Source organism: Sitophilus oryzae, unplaced genomic scaffold (assembly GCF_002938485.1).
Source record: "Sitophilus oryzae breed Bouriz unplaced genomic scaffold, Soryzae_2.0 scaffold_1015_pilon_pilon, whole genome shotgun sequence".
Taxonomy (NCBI): domain Eukaryota; kingdom Metazoa; phylum Arthropoda; class Insecta; order Coleoptera; family Curculionidae; genus Sitophilus; species Sitophilus oryzae.
Window position 1 is genome coordinate 39,000 of NW_022145633.1, and position 22,589 is coordinate 61,588.

The window sequence follows — 22,589 nt, forward strand, 5'->3', positions numbered from 1 at the left end:
TTGGAGATATTCTAAGAGATAAAGAGGATTTTGTATTTTGCAGAAACAGTAAAAACTATATTTAATAATTAATATAAATTATTATACTAGGAGTGCCTTTTTAGAAAGAGGAGTCTTTTTATAAAAGGCTTAAGTCAGATTTATATACCCTGCTGACAAGCGAACCTTTAGGTCGGCGTTTACATGTATAGAAGTGAGTCGTTATGGCAATCTAGTAAGTCGTAGTGAGCAAAAATACGTATTTGTTATATGTAAGTATTTATTACATAACTACTTAATCTGACCCTATATACTCCATGCCCTTGGGAAAATACTCGCCTTCTGTCTGTATTCAGTACATTTTATTTTACTAAGCGTGTTGACCGTACTCTTCGTACATATGAAAACCGGCCCCCAAGAACAGAAATGCCGGCCCTTAGTATATTTTCATGATACATTTTTAACAGCAGCATTTCTTTTTAAACCATTAGGCAGCAGCCAAGCAGCAGAATAAAAAAATAAATGCTTAGTATCACTACACTCCATAGAACACTCCGTTTATAAAACTCATTTTTTTAGAATCATACATGGTTTGACACTTTTATGAGAGTTAAAAAGAGATGGGTACATAAATATGACAACACGGTTGTGTTTCGTCTATCTTTCTGTCATTTGGCTCTATCAGTGGCGTGATGTTTTTTTATCGAAAATTGATGAATTTTATCAAAAATTGTTTGGGATTGCCTCAGACCAATTTTCCATTATAACTAGTTTTGCCTGAGGTCTAACTGAGGGTAACTCTAATTTCACAATCAAAAGCGTGAACAAATAAGAAAATATACATATTTTTGTAATAATCTGCATATAAATAAAAGTATCTAGATACGCTACTGTAAGCATGGCTAAAGGTAAAAAAAACGTAATGACACTTACCGTCGAAATATCAATTCCCGGGTTATAATAGTCCACCTTTTTACAAACTATGCACTGGCGAACCATCGCGGCATCGTAGATAGTTAAAAATTACTTTAAATAGTTTTCTTTACAATAAACACTTATAATTATTAGAAAGTTGTTCAAAAGCTACAAAAATTTTCAACTACCGCAGAAAACTCAAAACCGCGCGCTGTCAAATATAAGTTGAATGAAAACGTCAAATATCAGCGTAATTCCTGCAGATTTTGACAGTTTTGTAATAAAGATCCGCATCGATGCCGCTAGTTGTCATTGTAATTTCCCTAATATAATTTAATTAGAAAACTAAAAATAATTTCAAAGGTATAATCCTGGGGCACAATCTATGTATATTAATTAAAGTTATATACCTATACAAATATTTAGTTTAACATTTAGGTACCCAAAAAACATTAATAATAATAGTAACATTTGGAACACAAACCGTATTCTATCACATACCGCGTAAATCTGTCATCATCGATTTTTGCGGAAAACGGTTCGTGATCGCGATAAAATTTAAATTGTTTTGTCTCTTTTTATTTAGATGTCTTTGGTTTTAGTCTCGTCTGATCTACAATAAATTAATAATATGATACTTAGTAAGAAAATCGCCTAATTGGTAATACAAGAAAATTAATATTAACATTTAAAAAAAAGTGCTTAAATTCAATTCTGGTTGTCTTGACTTGAGAGTAATTATATCGATTTAAGTCATTTTACTGACTTCATTTTTCTGCAGATCATCATGATTTAAGTCAAAAATATAGAATTAAGTGATATAAACGACTTAAATAACGTTATATTGATTTAAGTCTACAAAATTGACTTGACTTGAAATAAAATGATTTAAGTCAAAGACTAAAGACTTAAATCTAAACTTCAGTTTTTATAAAACTGACTTATTGTAGCTCTGGTTCCGTATCATAATTATATAAATTTTTGTTTTAGGTGTTATAACTATGGAACTTCTAGACTTGAGGATACCTAGCCACGCAATACGGAACCAAAGTGTCAAATTGGAATGTCACTACGATCTGGAAGGAGAGACGCTCTACTCGGTAAAATGGTACAAAGACGGCAACGAGTTTTACAGATATGTTCCCCGGAATATGCCGCCTTCTCAAATTTTTACTTTGCCCGGAGTAACGGTTGACGTAAGTATTTATTTTTTAGTGTGTACTGTATGATCGAAAAAAAAAATCTACGTCAAATTACCACGGAATTGTGGATTGATCTTTTATATGAATGTGGATATGGTCAAACCAAGCCATCTCTGACATCATTTTTTCCAATCGTAAAGATAATTAAGACATGCCCATCAATACTTTTTTGGGCTATACCGGGTGTGTCTTGAAAGTGGCTCACCCCTATAACTTTTTTATTTTTTATGATAAAAAAACGAGATTTGGTATGTTAGTTAGTATATGACATACATAAATTAGGATTGATTGACGTATTCAATTGAGCGTCCGGATTGCACAACGACCTTAGCGCGTGGCCGCGGGCAGCCCAGTAGACAAGCGAGACAGCGACGCGCCGATTTAACAAAATAAATAATTTTAAACCTGCCGTCATTTCGTTAATAATTATCGTATCGTGTTGATTTTTGCATATAACTACTCATGAGACTTTAGCGGTTCCGACAAGCCTAAATAACTGGATTATTTTTTTATATTTTCGATTTGTTTACATTGCCCGAGCAAATTATAACTTTGAGAAAAACATCTCTGTTATAAATTTTTAAACTGACAGATACGAATACTATCATTTAATTAGTTATACATTTAGTTACAATATATTCAAAATTTAGGTCTATATAGCGGTAATAACGAGTATAAATAAAAAAATGGTCAGTACAAAGCTCGCCGTTTTTAGCGCACGTTCAGCTTTGGTTTTACTTTTAGCGCTATTTTTACGGAAAATAAATTCTGAACTTTGATCAAATGACAAGAACATTATCATTGCCGATATCTCCTGGTTATAATGTAGTTCTTTTTTCAAAATATTGCATTGTTTTAGCTTAAAAAAACTTGAATTATGCGGCTTTCTGCGAGAGCTACCGGAGCTGCGTTAATAAAGAGATGGTTATGTATGTCAATAGAAAGATAGTATTTGCGATAGTCTTTTGTTTACACGGAAATATATATAGAAAATGTTTGCCACAGCTTGTTTACTATCAGTAGTATTTGTGCTTTTTTTAAATTATTTATTATTAAATAGAGGGAAATGCGACCGAAAAGAAAGGTCAAAAGTTAGTTAGAAATCCAGATAAATGGAAGTGCAATATTTCCAAAAAATCTCGTGACGAGGTAAAATTACAGTCTATTGTGGCTATGATTGACGTACATAGCCATCTCTTTATTAATGCAGCTCCGGTAGCTCTCGCAAAAAAAGCCGCATAATTCAAGTTTTTTTAAGCTAAAACAATGCAATATTTTGAAAAAAGAACTACATTATAACCAGGAGATATCGGCAATGATAATGTTCTTGTCATTTGATTAAAGTTCAGAATTTATTTTCCGTAAAAATAGTGCTAAAACTAAAACCAAAGCTGAACGTGCGCTAAAAACGGCGAGTGTTGTACTGACCATTTTTTTATTTATACTTGTTATTACCGCTAGCGTAAACCGATAGACCTAAATTTTGAATATATTGTAACTAAATGTATAACTAATTAAATGATAGTATTCATATCTGTCAGTTTTAAAATTTATAACAGAGATTTTTATCTCAAAGTTATAATATGCTCGGGCAATGTAAACAAATCGAAAATATAAAAAATAATCCAGTTATTTAGGCTTGTCGGAAGCGCTAAAGACTCATGAGTATTTCTATGCAAAAATCAACACGATACGATAATTATTAACGAAATGACGGCAGGTTTAAAATTATTTATTTTGTTAAATCGGCGCGTCGCACAGTGCTTCGTCCCATGGACAAAAATCAAAAAATAAGTTAAAATTTACTAATATCTGAATATATAATTTTATACTTATAGCAATGTTCAACCATCCTGTATATTATTTTTCATAAACAGCGTTTTTGTTAGCAAATATTTTCACTAAAAATAAATTTTGCGATCATTATCTCATCAGTGAAAAGAATAACATTCATAGTAGTTCTGTATATTATGGAGTTAAACGGGTACGTACTTAATTGAAAGCCACTATGGATATTGTTAAACAAGGTATGTACTTTAAATTTATTTCTAAACAAGTTCGTGATTGTTTAGTTTTTATTTATTTTTAAGATGATTCTTAAATGGGTATAAAAATTTTACGTTTTCAAACTTCAAAAGGCATTTAAAAAACATATCAAAACATATCGTATTTATTGAATATTTTTGTTGCCATATTCATACACTTTTAATTTTGTATAGTTCACCTGCGTCTGCTTGCGACGAACTTTATTTTATAATACTTTTCAGATGGAGTAAAATTGATAAGCAATGCCGATCTGGCTAATACTTGGCTTGATCATAAGGACAAGAACTCAAAATTATTTGTATTTCAAAAAATATGTTCTTATTAGATATTGATGAACCTTCCAGTCAAATGAGACACCACTTGTGCCTGAAAAAGTCCACTATGTTGGAGCGAAACGTCGCATAAAAAAAATATCCATCTTTCAATTTATTATAAAATCTCATACCCAAGAAAAGGAAAAAATAATATATGGATATGGTCTATTAAAGAGGTAACTATTAACATCCGAACCCCTCATACCGACAAATGAACAGTAACGCGAAAAAGTAACATATTAGAAAATGATGTACAGAAATATCTTATATGTGAGAATAATTCATCTACCTGTGATTTGGATACTATAAATTTGGAAGATTCTGTCAGCAGTGATTCTCCTGAATCAGAGTAGTTACGATCTATGCATTTTGTTGTCCTAAAGTAAATTTATAGTATCTTAAGTTTTTTAGTATTGAAAATACTTCTGGCCGCGTTTATATGGGACCCATCTTTGAAAAAACGACATGCTAGAGCCGCATGGGTTCGATAACCTGCCTGTCAACACGTCGATAGTTTAGCCGGCGTTATAGGAATATGGAATAGGGCAAGGTCGTTCAAAAGCCGAAATGAGGTAGAGGTCGTAAATAAAATGATCCATAATGTTAAAATACGCTTCGAAGTGTTAAAAGTGTTGAAAATTGATTAAAATCTGTTAGGTTTAAGATATTGGTGAGTACTTTTTTGAGTTTTAAGTCAAGTATGTAGGTGAGAGAAATATTATGTGATTTATTCGATTGTATAAGCCGTGAAGCTAATAGGGTGTGTGTTATATTTCATGAATATTTCATTTAATTTTGTTCGTAACTCTGAGTCTTGTAAGCTCACACTGTATTCGTAAACAATAAGGTATTATCCTTATTATGGTACAGTACATCTGCTGGATCTGTGTCTATGAAAGGAATGCGGACAAAAAACATTTAAATAAACAGCAATATATTTTATACGTCGATTTACGAGTGCGTCACCGCAAATCGCTCCGCCCACTCATTTTATTGGCTACTTGCAAATTTGTTGAATTTTTATTGATGGGACGCGTCGTCTATTTTTTACGAAAAACATCGAGAGAATATCGTTTCCCCTCTCACGGATTCCCCGTAGCTACAGAACGGACAGACGTACGCTTAATTGTATATGTATGTATATAATTTTGTATTCTCTGTTCGACGGCTGGATTATACTTGTATTCTCTGTTTAATGTATTTGTACACATTTTTTTTTATATATTTCTTAATTATCATATTATTTAACAGTATCAAAAGTAATGTTGCCTCCCATTTTTATACAGGGCGATAAAGTTTTCAGGAAAATCAGTTTTTTTTATAATAACACTATACTATTTTAAATATCTTTATAAAATTTAGTACACGTCTTCCATGTATCAAGATGTATTTTTTCATATAAAAACAGTTCTGTAATTTTTATTTCAGTTGCGTCCTTACGGAATTGGGTTAGTTAATTAAATTTGATTTCTTTATTTTCTTAAGAGTTTAATAGCGAAGTGCTTTAGACTTTAAATCGATATATATGATAATATTCTTTTTTCTCGGAACTTATGGAATTGTCTAGTTGTAAAATTTATTGATTTTAGTATACTTTAGTTGTTATTAATATAAGTTAAAAAGGCGCTAACTTCTTTATTGCATTTTTTAATTGATGATGAATATTTTTGATTTTATCCACTGTGTAAGCCACCAATGCACATGTCATATTTTGCACCCATACCTCATATTTGTATTTTACCACATTTTAAATTTATATGTATGCATGTATGTTATTTTTGATTGTAATATTATATTTGCTAAACTTTCTATCATGTTTATGTATTTGTATATCATTTTTTATATCTCCCGTAATTTTCACATTATTTTACAGTCGACATCAAAAATAATGTTGCCTCTGCACTTTGACGTAATATACGTATAAGTATTTGTTAAAACAATACTCGCCTATTTTATAAACATAATTACTTGAAAAAAAAAACCTATTTGGCTTATTTAGGTATATCCACTAATTTACTTGCACTTCGAAGTAAAATTCATTTTCGAAATACAAGACTTTTTGAAAATGAAAATGTCTAAGCACTTCTCGTATCCCAACGATCTCATAACTTATCGTAAATTTTGAACCTATTGAATTATGCTAGAACTGCTTTTTCCTAGTAAATTATGACAGTTAAAACTAATTTTTTTTTAATTTCATTATCTCTTGGATGGTCTATTTAATCATTATCAATTTGTTGTTCTCCTTTGTGGCTTTATAAAAATAATATTTTTACGTATTTTTACTTTTAAATTATAATTGACAACGACAAATCATAGGCTATGCTAGTCTTTGCAGTATAACTTAATTCAAAATGGATCGCAAATTTCCTTAATTAACCTAGCATAAGTCGTAATACAGATTATATCAGTGTAGGAGTAATCAGATCGGAAGTCATAAGTTGAATCGGATATAAAATGCAAATATAATATATAAATATAAAATCCAATCAATCAAGTGGTAGTGGTAGTGGTAGTCTATGAAGGTGAACATGAAAATATGGAAGTAGATAATACAGATGATTTAGAAACGTAATGTTTTTTTCGACTATTATACATGATTTACTAAAATTTGTTGTTTTAGGTCTCAATCTCAGAATAATGAAAGCGTATCAGAAGAGAGCACAACAAATTTAGATGAGCCTGAAACTTCAAATCCTATTACAACTAAATATATTGTTGAGAATGGTAAATAAATAAATCAAAATAGAATATTTCTTATACATATAACCCTTTTCAGGAAATGTGAGAAAAATATCAGAAGAAGAAGCTTCCGAAACAGCAGATTTATCATCTATAATTGAAGTACACTGCTGTTCAAATTGTAAATTGCAGTTTCCAAATTTGAACCACTTTTTGAAACACAAATGTAATAATGCCAAACATATTAAAAAATCTAATAAAAAATTACCTAAGGTACCAACGACATATTTTTATTTATTATATTATCTTATAATTAGTATTAAATTAAAATTTAAAGGTTAAAGAGACACTCAGTTACCAGTGTACATTTTGCCAAGCGATTTACGCAAGTTTGATTGCACTCGAATCAAGTGGTCTGTGGTACCTTTTAAAAAATGGTGGATAAGCGAAACGGTTCATCGTTCATTAACTGAATCTTCGTTAAAAAAAATCTTAAATACTACAGAAGATGAAAAAAAAAGCTAGAAAACTTAAATTAAACGTCGAACGTTGTCGAGCCTATAGAAATCGCAATAAAATTGCTAAAGTTTTATCAGTAACTACAATCGGTACTTCTTTTTCGACCTTGGAAGATTTTGAAGGACCATCAGAGACAACAGGAAATATAAATCAGGAAGGTAAGTAATAATACCTAATATGAATATGGTTAATAAATATTACCGTGACTTACCACTGGTGTATATACGGATATGGAAAAACGTCTCGGAAAGCCAAGATAATAAAAATGATTTTCATAAGAAATAAGAAGTTTCTTATTCACAGCACTTCAAAAATATTTTATGACAGGCCTCTGGACAGGCAAAGACATTAAAATTGAGGGGCTTAGAATCCTAATCCGGCGTCCGTTTGTCGTTCATCGTTCTGTCAAACCAGTAAAATTGAAATATTATCTGTCATTTTGAAATAAACCAATAAAACTGGTTAAAAACAACAAGACACTACGCATGACGGATTTATATTTAAACCCATCCATAGCTAACTTAAAAATATTGGAAACTTTTTTTAGTAAAATAAATAGATTGGTATCCCATACCAATCATCTGCTTTCTTGTCATCGTCTGTCTTACCTGAGAAAAAAAACAGAGTATACATGTATACATCGATAATCTAATCAAACTGGTAGTTTTCGATTTCGACCTTTATGCCCACTTGCACCGTTTGTATAAACTTTGTTTAAAAGCTAAACAGTGATTAACTATAATAAAATATGTATTGTTAATCACTGTTTAGCCTTTAAACAAAGTTTATACAAACGGTGCAAGTGGGCATTAAACCGATATTAATTATTATTACGTTTACTTTCTTATTTTTCAGAATTAATATTAAAAAATTATAGGTACCTACCGTTAAAATCAGAAATTTTGTTTCAGATTTATATTATTAAGTCCATTGCAAGAAACAACCTAATGAAACCACCATCACTAAGTGTCAAGATTTTATATTTATGGTTATTACTTCAGAAAATAATAAAAACATTTTGTGACCAAATTTTATTTTTTACATTAATTTTTATTAATGTAATTTATTTTTGCTGCTTACCGCCACGACCTTACATTGCATGGTTTCTGTAACCAAGAAATAAATATCACAGTTCAGTAGTAAACATTATAAGGGCGACCGTAAAGTATCGAATAAGTTCATTTAAAATTAAGGGGTGTGTAAAAAAAAGGTTTTTTTCTGCGACAACCGCCAACTTGTGTCTGGTGTGTGTCTGGTATTTTCAATACGCCTATGATGGTTGCGCGTGTTGCAAAATCTGTGAATTTTTTTATTAAATATAACATTAATGTTTCTTTTTCATTAAATAAAAACATTTTTATCTTATATTAGGCTTATATTGTAGGAATCATGTTCTGTTATTTCAATTCTTTTTTATCACAGGAATTTATTTAATACTTACACCGTTTGCGTACTATAACTTATTATTTGCTTAGATGGAACACAGCACCAACATTATTATTATTTATAAGATTTTTTTTCATAAACCTAGTTTGAATAAATTGCTTACAATAAAAGAGAAGTTTTGGATTTTTGTCCTCTAGAGCCATATGTTCGAAGCACTGTGCGTCGCTGTCTCGCTTGCCTACTGAGCTGCCCGCGGCCACGCGCTATGGTCGTTGGGCAATCCGGGCGCTCAATTATTTTTGGTCTCTTCCTGCTTTACCGGAAATAACTACAACTCTTGAGTTTTCGATGGCACCCTCGGTATATTTTTACTTTATTTGGTAGAAAATGACACTCTTGGTAGAATGACATATCATATGTCAACTTTTAACATTTTTGCTTAAAACAAAATCGTATTTTCAATTTCAATCTAGAGTGCCATGGCTGTGTTAAACACATTAATTTTTAATCAAGGAGCCTTGGAATTATTATACTTGGCAATTGCACGATATGATATTCTGTTCTAATTAAACAACTTTATTTTTAAGGTCACTGTTTAGATTTACTAAGTAATAGAGATAGGGGGGGTAGATTATTCTTTGATAATTATGGGTGCTGGGCAACTGCCAAGTCATTATAAGTATTACAGAAATAAAGATGACTAATATTTATACTAATAATTTATAACAAAACTAGTTGAAGCCTGGCGCATCCATACGACAGGAAAAAAATACTTTTTTTTTTTTTTTAATTAAATGAAAAATAAAAAATCCGGCGACAGTTTTTAGAAGAGCCAATTAGCTATCTTTTTAGTCAAAAAGCAACTTTCTAGAGAGACGACACAGATAAACATTAGCATTTTATATATGTAGATTGTTGAATAGGTGCTTAAAGAGAGACTAAATAAAATAAAGTGACTTGGTTTTACATGAGATCTCACAACTTTTTATAGCGGAGGAATTATTGTGTTGCGAGACTTGGTATTTTTAGAGTTCCGTACCCAAAGGGTAAAAACGGGAACCCTATTACTAAGACTTCGCTGTCCGTCCGTCTGTCACAAAGGTCTATCTTATAAACCGTTATAGCTAGTCAGTTGAAAGTTTTACAGATAATGTATCTATGTTGCCGCTATAAGAACTAATACTAAAAACAGAATTAAATAAATGTTTATAAATATAAAAGTACTTTCACTAAACATTATCTTTTAAGTAAAAATTTTACATTGAATCTTTCAAGTCCTCGGTGGCCGCGTGGTTAAAGCGTTAGGACTTTACGCTGCTATGACGTTGGAGCCATAGTAAGGTAGGTTCGAATCCTAGTCAAGGCGACTTTTTTTTAATCGTTTTTTTTTTTAATTTTTACATATTTTTACATATTTATTATTAATTAATACAATTTTTAGTAATGTGTTTCTTCATTTTTTTTAAATTCCTTATACGTGCATTCAAAATTTCAGCTAAATCGGAAAACAAGTTTATAATATTATAGTGTCTAATGTTGTATAGATAATGAATGGTACGGAACCCTTCGTGCGCGAGTCTGACTCGCACTTGACCAATTTATTTTACCTTCTATGTTTTTGATGGGACATAGATTATACATCAAAATAATATATAGGCTATTATTTATAAAGATTACGAGTAGTTCGTTAGTTCGTAATATTTTTAAATAGACGTTTACTGCCAGTTCATGTTATTTTTACTTATATTTGATATTTTCAATCTAAATTATTAATTTCACTGTATTGAATAGTTTTACTATAATATAACATTAGCCACCGCAACACGTAGCCGAGTCTGCTAGTATAGAATATTTTATTTAGTAGTATGTCGCTTGTGTGATGACTGTGGAATGTTTGTATTTTAGTCATTGCTAACAATAGCAGGTAAATTAATTGGGTACAAGAGCTCGGCAAATAAGATTTTAAATATTTAAAAGGACAGTTATTTATGGTTCAATTTAACTCATTAGATGAGAAAGGCAATGAAAAAGTTTTTTTAATCGGGATGATTAATTTAAGGTTAAATTCGATTTTTTAGATTCTACAATTCATTTTTTTTTGTATACAGGATGGTCCGAACTGTATTCCGGAAACTTCGGCAGCATATACCGTAGATAAAAATAAATAAAAAAGTTTGTATAAATGTATGTCCTAAAATGCCGAGTTGCGGAAATACAGGGTGTAGAAATTTCATTTTTATTTCGATTTTTTCAAAATAATTTCTGAAGTAACGTCAATATTTGGATGATATGCGTCTGGGAGTTTTTTGACATGAGAAATTTGATTTTGATGTCAATATGGCTACTACTTGTAGAGGGCGTCACCTACATATTCTTTAACTGGTTTGAAGGGCAATAACTTTTCGTCCGTACCTGTATAAAACTACTGAGTAAAAAATATACATTTACGACGGTATTTTTTATAAAAAAAGGTCTCTTAGTAAAAATCGCTACCGAGTAATGGTTCTCGATATATTTGGAATCGAAATTATCAATAACTGTCATCATTGACATAAATTAAACATTAGTTATTAGACTGAAATCATAAATTTGAAATGTTTTATGTCAAAAGTTCAACAGAAACTGTTTTATCATTTTTTGACAGAAAAATTTATAATTAATTTAAAAAATTAAAATTTCTTAAATGTATTATTTCAGTCAAATAACTATCTAGTCATAAGAAGACACACATTAAATATAATAGGATAAGAAGACACACATTAAACATAACAAACTTTTCGTCCGTACCTGTATAAAACTACTGAGTAAAAAATATACAATTACGACGGTATTTTTTATAAAAAAAAAGGTCTCTTAGTAAAAATCGCTACCGAGTAATGGTTCTCGATATATTTGGAATCGAAATTATCAATAACTGTCATCATTGACATAAATTAAACATGTTGACTAAATAGTTATTAGACTGAAATCATAAATTTGAAATGTTTTATGTCAAAAGTTCAACAGAAACTGTTTTATCATTTTTTGACAGAAAAATTTATAATTAATTTAAAAAATTAAAATTTCTCAAATGTATTATTTCAGTCAAATAACTATCTAGTCATAAGAAGACACACATTAAATATAATAGAATAAGAAGGCACACATTAAACATAACAAGAAACACATTAAATGTAATAATTATTGCGGATATTTAGAGCTCGACATAATAAAAACATAATTTTATATAATGTATTTATGGTTAGGGAGCAAAATTCCAGTTGAATAATAGGGAAATAAAAAAAATAATGGTTTTGATTTAATGTCTAAACCTCGGAAAGCAATAAAAGGAAGGGAATCTTGTTTCCTTGCTAAAATTGCCTCTTTGGAAGCGAGGCTAGAGAAAGAATTATTGCCCTAATATCCAAATATTGCCGCAGAACTTCGGGCTGTGAATTTCAATCCATCATATTCATAACGATCATCTAGTTTGGCGAGAGCATGTTACAAGTGCGGGCCGAATGGCGTCTCTAACCGCCGCTAGAACTAAATGTTAATGTAACAGCGCTCAACGAGACGTAGGTACTTGAACCGTATAGCAGTGATACGAATTTAGAAGTGGGTTTTATAAGTCAGTTAATTGTATGTACAGATAGGAAAAAACTTTAATAATTATGTTTTTACATTTAATATTACATATTTTTTATACAAGACGATAAAATTATATTTTATCGACCGAAATTCCGAAATTATCTTTTCGGTCGACGATAATGCAATTTTATCGTCGTGTATAAAACAGTATTTTTTTCCATAGCGAATTACGTTTTAAAAGATATTCAGAAATTATTATTTCAATGAATTTATTACGAGTAGAAAAAATATTGTGCTGGATTGGCGTTGGTTTCTATGTAATTTGACAAATAAATAAAGCTGTCTCTTTAGTTGTCAGTTTTGAGTCAATATTTTTTAATTCTCTTACGTGTCGATTGCTGATTGAATTGGAGCCAGAAATGGCTCAAAACGAAATAAGTAAATTACCAACAGATATTCAGACTGAGGCGACAAACGCCATATCCAAACTACTTCCATTTAAATCCCGAATAACTTATGAAAAGGAATACCCTTGCGGTTAAAGTATTATTTAATGATTAATATATTTAAATTTTAACAGTTGCTATGGAAAAAAATCTTAATCTACTGGAAATTATTATTATTACAATATTACTTTCTTTTAGAGTTAGTTTAGTTTCACATAAAATATAGCATAATATTGTCGCGACCTAGCTGGGGGTTGTTTGCTAGGGTCGCTATACCAGGTTCTCTCTCTCAATCAAAACAACCATTGAACAAAATACACATTTATTTAACATAGAGTTCACAGTATAATACAAGTTTGGGGAATGCCAAGACTTAATGGTTTAGTTAACTAAGTACTTACAGGAACATCTTCAGTCTGCGCTGTCTTCTGCTAACCGACTGATGACGCGGATTACTAACTGTATAATACGGCTCACATCGATGGACTAACTTCCTACCCTGTCTTCAGCACACTATTTTATATTTTTCCGCTCGTCCCAATTATCGGCGGGTACGTGCTCAAAAATCTCCTTTGTATATTTCCAGCACCGATATTTAGTACGAGCTAGCCCTGGAACATCACGCTCACATCGACCTGATTTTAATTGTTTAATTAATAATGTTTATTATAAGAACATATTCAGGTCGACGTATACGCTGAACGATTCCCTTGAATCTACATCAAATTGGTTTACTAGAATTATATTTTACATGATTTTTCCCAATCTGATGTAAACCCAAGTTGGCCTATATTTAAGTCTTGACATATCCCCTGGCTTGAGAGCTGGTCCCCAGCGATAAAAAAAATCATGTGCTATTAAGCTTAATTAAGATTTTCTTGCGACTCATCAAAATCAAAAAAAATATATATATTTTATCATTTACTCTTTAATCCCGTACAAACAAAAAGGTCCTACGCGATACCACCCGTACTGAAATATGTCTCCTGGCATCCTGGTGCGTTGCGTCCGTTTCAACAATACCATAAGCTTCAAGCTTTAACCCTAGCTCATATCAGTTAAGCAATGCACACGCCAGCACTGCCTTTGCCTTTGTTTGACTGGTTGCCTTCTTATTCATTGTATACTTCTGTTCGTTCGTGCGCTTGGTTTCAATGTCAAACGGGCGACGGCCTTTTGAATTTGCTGGGATCAGCGGAATACTGGACAATTATTTTTTCTTTTCTTCGTTAGTGTACTGTTTTCAATCGAGCCAAACAAAATTTACTTGTTAATATTTCTTGGTTTTCTGGCTTCTCTGCGGTATTATGGGTTCAGTGGCTTGTTACTTCAACCAACCAAATTAGTTTTTTCTCCAGGCTGGTTATTGCTTCCATATCCGTATCCAAAATTTCCATACATCTCCAATCCATTAGAATTCGAGGCAAAAAGGCGAGCGGTGTGTTTAACATTTACTCAACTGAACAGAGCTTGTGATGCTGGAAAGTTTCATCTTACTGGTATGGTTGGTACGTGTTTCCAGACAGCAACTCATTTCTTCCTCCGACTTCTTAGTGTTGATTGTGGTATCGGCAGGTGTGATACAAAGATTCATGAAGGATTAAAGAGTAAGTACGATATTTTATTCACATCTCTAATATCTAAAACAGAATAACATTTACGTTATCAACTATTCTTATTAATTCCCTATGAAATATGTACAGTTTATGTTTGTCTTAAATATTTTTTGAATATGCATTTGCTCAAAAAAAATATATATATATAGTTCTAATTATTTGCTGAAGTTCCTTATATTTATAAAAAAAATAAAGATTTAAAATATGACTTTACTTATTACTATTTAATTAGTCGAGCTAAGCACTTTGTATTATTATTTATATTTAAAAATAGCCTCCAACTATTTGTACTTCAGCAAAAGTAGAAGAGTAAGTATTTATTATAACGTTTACATTTTCTTTTCATTTAGGACGAGGGGAAAAAATTATATATATATATATATATATGGCGAAATTCATCAAATTCTTTCTTGAGAAACAAAAATCGTTACGTATCTTTTTAATTCTGCCTACTACATTACATGTCCTTTATCTCCTAAGTGATGAAAGATTGTTTGGAAAAAGTCGCGTGGCTTTTAATGTTTTGTCAACATGGAAACATATACAATAAACAGTCTACAAAACAGAACAACATACATACATATTGACAAAACTATCGCCAGTTTATTTTTCTTTTTTATTACTAACATAAATTATAAATAAAATTTGTTTCTGACTCGGGAAAAAAAAATAATCAAATTCAACTCGTACCTCTAAAACAATCACGGCTTTTTAAAAAAATAATGGGCATCCTAAGCCAACATAGTCACGTGACGTTGATACTAGGAATAAAAATAACAACAAATCAACTAACAAAATATCATCCGAGCAGTTCTTTAAGACCAACATAGCTACACAATCTTTCCCCAGGAGCTGTAAATGTAGTAGGTTTGAGTATACTTTACCTCAGCTTACCTTGAAAGTATTTTTTTTCTTCCTTTTTTTATCCCTTATTTTTGCTCAATGTTAGGAAATAAATGTCACCTAAAAATACTCAAAAAATAAATTAGTTTCTGCCAGTCTAAGATAAGTCTAAGAAATAAGTCTTACAACTAAAAGTTAAAAAATAAATACTAAGTTAATTAAATAGTCTTTATCAGGTCCTTTATACAATCATGCGTTTCTTGATTCTAATTTCAACTCTAAATATGACTCATAAGCATCGAGTCCAGGGAGGGTGGCTAGGGTGGATAATGATATCCTTCGCCATCTTGGCGTTTGGCCTTTTGGTCATCATATCCAGTGTCCTAGTTGTGCGAGAAATGGCTTGCTGGGGTCTAAATTCATCACGAGTTTCTTCTCTTGGAACGTTTGTTTTACGATCAAAATAGTCAAACTGTCGGTTCCAACAAGGGTTGTCTAATAGACATATACTTTTGCTTCTTATATGCGTAACTTCTTGTGTCGGAGGTATATCTTTATCTTCCACATTGTTAAAACAAAACATTGGTACACTTGAGGAGTTGCATTTCTCTTCTTCGAGAAAGAAAGGATTCCATTTTTTCTATTTCATCTTCCTCGACATTGCCAGGGAGGGTATTCCACTCATCCTCAGCCGGCATAACTTCACTTGCAACAGGGAGGGCATCATCTTCCTCTACCTGTGCGAACTCTATTGCTACAGGGAGGGTATCATTCACTTCCTCTGCCTGTGCGTATCCCATTGCCACGGGGAGGGCATCACAATCTTCCTCTATCCGTGCACTTTCTAAATTGAGGGAATCCAAATGGTCCTCTTCACAAATATTCACACTATTCTCCTCTATCTCATGCTCCTCTGACACAATAAATATACCATCCATATCAGCTGTTTGTCTCTCAAACAGGGGTGGGTTTTTGTTCAAAAATCCTGCTCTGGTAGTCCTCAACTAAGGGGTGGGTTTTGTTCGAAACTCTTTGTCCGGTTATCTTCAATCAACTTTTGTTGTCTTCTCTCATAATTCGTATTAAAATTATATTCGTCTGTATTGTTATACCTATAGCTAGCATTAACTGTTTTATACTGATTATCATAGCTAATATTCATGCCATAGCATTTTTTATTCTCATGTCCTGATTTGCCTCTTACATTATCAATATCTTCAACCCTATGACCATTGTACGAATAGTCATCCTCTACCTGTCTTTTATTTCTTTTATTTGAATTTAAATAATCCGAATGTTGGACATAATTACTATATTCATACTTATTTTCACTAGCTGAATTATTTATACTTGTTTTATCTTCGTAGAAATGAGAAGAATGTGCCAACGTGTTGTAATCGGTAAGTCTGTCTTTTAGATCACTCAATTTATAGACAATATTGTTTAACGCGGTAAAATCCATATCACGGCTTGACAACATAAAATAATATTTGTCATAAGATGGATGCAAACCATTCTCAAAATAGTCTCTGAACTGTTCAAAATTAATTTCATCATATATTTCTTGAAACATTGAAAGTAAGTCAAAATAATAATGTTTAATGTCCTCGTTTGCATCCTGCTTACGTGAGCGCAATTTGGATTTTAATTTTCTAATTGTTATATCACCGCCAAAATTTGAAATGAAATCTTTTTTTAGATCCGGCCAAGTTTTCTGAAGATTATCTTTATTTGTCGCGTATTTTTGAAACCAAAAGACAGATGCGTGTTTCAGGTAACACTGCAAATATCGAATTTTATATGCACAATCCCAACCATTTCTATCAGTAATTTTATCGTAGTTAGAAATAAAAGACACTGGGCAATCGTACCTAGGGTCAAATGTAGGGAGTTCAACAAATTTAGGCAGAACTGGAAGTCTTTGAAATTCCATCATGAAAAATTTTAAAATAAAAAGTTTAGCTTGTTTAAAAATAATTAGTTAGAGAGTTTAGGACATTGAAATATATCAAGAAATATTTAAATATAGACAAAGCCATTGGCATTTGAATGAAATTTAAACGTTAGAAATATAATAAACAAATGTGGATGAGAATGTACCTACTCATATTTCAAAATAAAACATGATGTGTAGGTCAGGGTGAAAACTACAGTCGTCAGCATTTTCCAGCACTTGACTTTATAAATAAATGTAATAAATAATATTCAAATAATATATAGGGTATTAAATTATTATGTGATACTTTATAAAAACTATAAAATAAGATATTCATACTATAACAGTAGATATAGGTTATTTAAATATTTATCAACTTAAATATACTAAAATTTAAAATCATTTCGTATATTTTACGAAGACAAAAATCGGGCAACAAAATTGATATGCAAAAATTTAAATTTGACGAAAATTGCATATTGGATAATATTAATGAAAATAAAGAAACTATGTTAAAAAGCAAAAAACTAAATATATTTAAATCAATTCAATAAGTTAAAACTAGGACATTCTTGGCATTCCCAAAATATAAAAAAAAATTAAAATACATGCCTTCATCACATGTTGTGGTGGAGAAAAATATAGAAATAATTAATTAAAACAAATTTCTTTAAAAGGTTGTTTTGCAACAGATAAAAACGACATTTCCACCACATGTCTTGATTGTGGGGAAGTATTGAAAAAAAAAATGAATTAAAAAAAAATAAAAGAATTTTGCCTCCACTACATGTTGCGGAGGTGTGTGGGGTTTACCCGTAATTTGCATTAAAAGAAGGCTGCTTTGACTAAAAAAAGAGACTTGCGCCTCCACCACATGTCGTGGTGTTAAAGAATGTAATTAAAATTTTGCATTCAAATAGATTGCTTTGATTAAAAAAGAGACCGGCGCCTCCACCATATGTCGCGACCTAGCTGGGGGTTGTTTGCTAGGGTCGCTATACTAGGTTCTCTCTCTCAATCAAAACAACCATTGAACAAAATGTGCATTTATTTAATATAAAGTTCACAGTATAATACAATTTTGGGGAATGCCAAGACTTAATGGTTTAGTTAACTAAGTACTTACAGGAACATCTTCAGTCTGCGCTGTCTTCTGCTAACGGACTGATGACGCGAATTACTAACTGTATAATACGGCTCACATCGATGGACTAACTTACTCCCCTGTCTTCAGCACACTATCTTATATTTTTCCGCTCGTCCCAATTATCGGCGGGTATGTGCTCAAAAATCTCCTTTGTATATTTCCAGCACCGATATTTAGTACGAGCTAGCCCCGGAACATCACGCTCACATCGACCTGATTTTAATTGTTTAATTAATAATGTTTATTATAAGAACATATTCAGGTCGACGTATACGCGAACGATTCCCTTGAATCTACATCAAATTGGTTTACTAGAATTATATTTTACATGATTTTTCCCAATCTGATGTAAACCCAAGTTGGCCTATATTTAAGTCTTGACAATATATTGAAACGTTGTGCTTATCCTCTGTTAGTGTACGTCCATCATAGTGCACCGGCTTATATCGCGGCTGGTCTTATCGCTTTGTGAACCTGAAAAGAAGCAAGAAGAAAAAAACAAGGTCAATTATTTAAACACTTTATTTAAACAGTAATAAAAATGTATTTAACAAAATATGGTGATATAAACTCCCCGGCACAAAATTAAGCCACCATAAACTTGGACTAAATTTGATGTTTCATAACTTTTGAATTTGCAATCCGATTTTTATGATTATGGTATTAGTTTGTAGATAAATTTGTTGACATTATTTTTTATTATTTTAATGGCTTATATACAGTGGTGGCCAAAAGTATGGAAACTTTTTTAATTTGTCATATATGCTGAGAAATTAAAATATGAAATAAAACGACTTATATAATCGTGACCTTCAAATAATTTCCTACAAAACCTAATACATTTAAATAAAAAATTACAGCTATCAAAAAATATATAAAAAATTATGAATATTTTCTTGGTCAAAAGTATGGAAACTTAAGAAGAATGTTTATTAAAATTCAAGATAAAATATAAATTACTAATATTTAGTGGAATATCCCTTTGAATTAATTACTTCTCTACATCTTCGTGGCATCGAATCGATCAATCTCGTACAATCTTTACTGGAAATGGCCGCCCATTCAGTTTTTAGCACTTCTCATAATTCATTTTTATTTGAAATAGAATGGCTTCGAATTTTGCTATCCAAATGGTCCCATAAATTTTCTATGGGGTTAAGATCCGAAGACTGTGAGGGCGAATCCATTAGTGGAACATTATGTTCATTTAACCAATTTTGAACAAACCGAGAATTGTGCTTGGGATCATTGTCTTGCTGGAACAACCATCTGAGTGGCATTTCTTCATCAGCATGAGACAGCATATTATTCTCCAATATGTCTTTGTACAAAAAATGGTCCATTATCCCATTAATTTTAACAAGAGGACCAACACCTGAGCGAGAAAAACACCCCCATACCATTATACTCCCACCCCCATGTTTTACGGTGGGCATCTGGTACTTATGGCTGTACCGTGTACCTTTTGGTTTTCGGACATAACGTCTCCCGTCACTACCAAACAGTTGAAACTTGCTTTCGTCGCTAAACAGTACAGTATTCCATTTCTGATAAGACCAGGTGAGATGATCTTGAGCAAATTTAAAGCGGGCCATCCTATTTTTCTTTGATATTAGTGGTTTTATCATCCCAACTCTTCCAAAAAGTCCCATGTCATCCAACCTTCTTCTCACCGTGCGTGCAGACACCGATATTCCCCTTTCACCCATTTCTCGAGAAATGTCTGTGGATGTTTTTCTTGGATCTCCCATTGATATTCTCTTCATTACTTTCATTGTCCTGTTGCACAACTTTCTTGGTCTTCCTGACTTAAAAGCTGTTGAAACATTCCCTGTTTTATTAAATTTACAAATTATTTTCGAAACGGTGCCTTTTAAAATGTTTAAATTTTTACTTATTTGAATTTGTTTATAACCGCTCTTGTATAATTCAACTATTTCATTTTTTAAATCCGTAGAGAAATATTTAGACTTGGGCATGATGTTTATATTTATCTGAAGCAAATCGTACCGTTTATCAGCTTAAACTAAATAATTTTAATGTATTTATTTATGGTTTCCATACTTTTGGCCACAAGAAATCTATTGTTCTCCTACAAAATCTGCTAAACAGATTTTTTTTGCTTTGTAATTTTTGGAATACTTTTATTTGCTGATAAGCTGTTCATTTATATTCCTGAGAGTTGAAGCATAGCAATATTTTCTGTGATATTTTAAAAAGTAAAAAGTTTCCATACTTTTGGCCACCACTGTATTTCGATTAGGTGGGTTTATACCGGGATAAATCAAAACTGCGTTTTATGCAATAAATTCCAAACACCATGTGGAAAAAATGGGATGGGCATTTTGGATAAAAAAAACACTTTTTTGTAATCTTAGATGTATTCCTAACATTTCATTTTTTGAAAATAATGATAAATAAAGTAGTGATATTTTTACAATCTTGAATTTATTGAAAATGGAGCTCTCAATGCCCACCGTTATATTGAGGATGTCCTCCAAGAAGTTGTTCCATTTGCTCCTTTAATTGAAAATCAGTTTATACTGATGCTTGATAATGCAGGGCCCCACATTGCGCGGGGAAACGAGTTAGGACTACGAGTAGTTAATGAGTACCTGGATAAGGTTGGACTACGAAAATTGAAATGGCCTCCTTGTAGTTCTGACCTCAATCAAATCGAACATTTGTGCGATGAACTTAAAAGAGCTGTTCGTCGTCGTCGTCCTATTCTACTACAAACTTTACAAGAGTTATGGCTAGCGTTAGTTCTTGTAAAAGTTTTTCTTGATCTATATCTTGATATTCATCAAGCTATAGATCTATAGATCAAAAAAGATACGACGAAAACCTCGAACTGTTATTGCTGCGAGAGGTAGACATACAGGCCATTAAAATTATTATAAAATTATTGTTTTTGTCAATACATGAATATCTGAAATATATAAATTCGGGTCAGAACGTCCTACGACGTTGTCCGATGCCTAACTTCCACTCTGTGTGATTTTCCCATTGATCTTCGGTCAGATTTTTCTTGCTCATCGACCTTCTTATTCCTTCCATCCATGTTTTCTTGGGACGTCCTCTTTTTCGTTTACTAGGTGGTATCCAATGAATTACTTGTTTTGGAATTCTTTCATTGTGCATTCTCTGAACGTGGCCGTGCCATATTAATTGTTTTTGTTCTATATCATTTACTATTGTTTCCTCTATTTCCATATGTCGTCTAATGTCTTCATTTCTGATCTTATCACTCCGTGAAATTCTCATTGCTCTTCTAATCGCGCCCATTTCTGTTGTCTCTAACTTCCTTCACTAATGGAGTTGTATCTGAAATCAATACTTTACTTAAAAATCTATGAAGCTCATAAAAGCTCATAAAAAGCATGTAGCTCATAAAAGAATAGATATAATGGGATAATTCAAACAATGAAATGTTATGCCGGGTCCAGACCAAGCAGACAAAACAGTGACAAGACAGAAACATTCATGTTTTACGACAAAGTTGTGACAAATCCAATACATTTCTGCGACATTTTGTCTCATTTTTGTTTTGTTTCAAAATTCGGAGACTTTTCAATGTCCCGTCTCGAGTCGGTAAACATCAAAGTGTCTATGTTTTGTTTGTATATTTTACGACAAGTCGTCGGCGCAGTGTGGATGGCGTGTGCTGCCAACAGTAGTAGACCAGTGAAATCACACATAGTTAATAAAACTCATTCGCAACCACTAAACTTTTGACTTTGTTGTACTTTTGTCATTGTGGTGTGGACAATTTGTCTCAATGACTAATAACAACCACTCTTGACCACGGCCTAACAGCCCGCAAACCCGTTATTAGTTATACCGGCCGTGAAAGCTTACACAATTTCATCAATTTGTCTCAAGTTTGTCTTGTCAGAAGTCTCCATTTTTTGTGACAAGTTTGTCTTGTTTTTGTCTCAAAATCGTGTTTACTTTTTGTCGCCTTGGTCTGGACCCGGCATTAGGA

General features: G+C 31.8%; 3 protein-coding genes across 3 annotated transcripts in view; 2 read left to right on the top strand and 1 right to left on the bottom strand.

Annotated features, from left to right (window-relative positions):
- Window positions 1-1,844: 1,844 nt before the first annotated feature.
- LOC115874240 (endothelial cell-selective adhesion molecule-like) overlaps window positions 1,845-22,589 on the top strand; it is a gene marked incomplete at its 5' end in the record, with an annotated part of 101,474 nt that continues 80,729 nt past the window's right edge. Inside the window, 1 exon segment of the mRNA XM_030889342.1 lies at window positions 1,845-2,090. Coding sequence (XP_030745202.1) covers window positions 1,845-2,090 — 246 coding nt within the window.
- On the top strand, window positions 6,804-7,887 carry LOC115874228. The gene is made up of 4 exons (XM_030889325.1): window positions 6,804-7,027; window positions 7,080-7,183; window positions 7,236-7,411; window positions 7,476-7,887. Exons 1-4 carry the CDS (start codon window positions 6,996-6,998, stop codon window positions 7,581-7,583), a joined length of 420 nt encoding a protein of 139 aa, XP_030745185.1. The 5' UTR covers window positions 6,804-6,995; the 3' UTR covers window positions 7,584-7,887.
- LOC115874222 lies at window positions 16,161-17,505 on the bottom strand. Its single transcript, XM_030889317.1, has 2 exons — window positions 16,691-17,505; window positions 16,161-16,636 (listed from the first exon to the last, which is right to left on the bottom strand). Exons 1-2 carry the CDS (start codon window positions 17,452-17,454, stop codon window positions 16,519-16,521), a joined length of 882 nt encoding a protein of 293 aa, XP_030745177.1. The 5' UTR covers window positions 17,455-17,505; the 3' UTR covers window positions 16,161-16,518.

Excerpts from the sequence above, each read along its gene's own strand:
- LOC115874228 (XM_030889325.1), top strand. The coding sequence starts at position 6,996 with ATGGAAGTAGATAATACAGATGATTTAGAAAC. Across the intron at positions 7,028-7,079 it reads AATACAGATGATTTAGAAAC|GTCTCAATCTCAGAATAATG; the intron begins GTAATGTTTTTT and ends TTGTTGTTTTAG. Across the intron at positions 7,412-7,475 it reads CTAATAAAAAATTACCTAAG|GTTAAAGAGACACTCAGTTA; the intron begins GTACCAACGACA and ends TAAAATTTAAAG.
- LOC115874222 (XM_030889317.1), bottom strand. The coding sequence starts at position 17,454 with ATGATGGAATTTCAAAGACTTCCAGTTCTGCCTAAATTTGTTGAACTC. Across the intron at positions 16,637-16,690 it reads TCAGGACATGAGAATAAAAA|CTATAGGTATAACAATACAG; the intron begins ATGCTATGGCAT and ends AGTTAATGCTAG.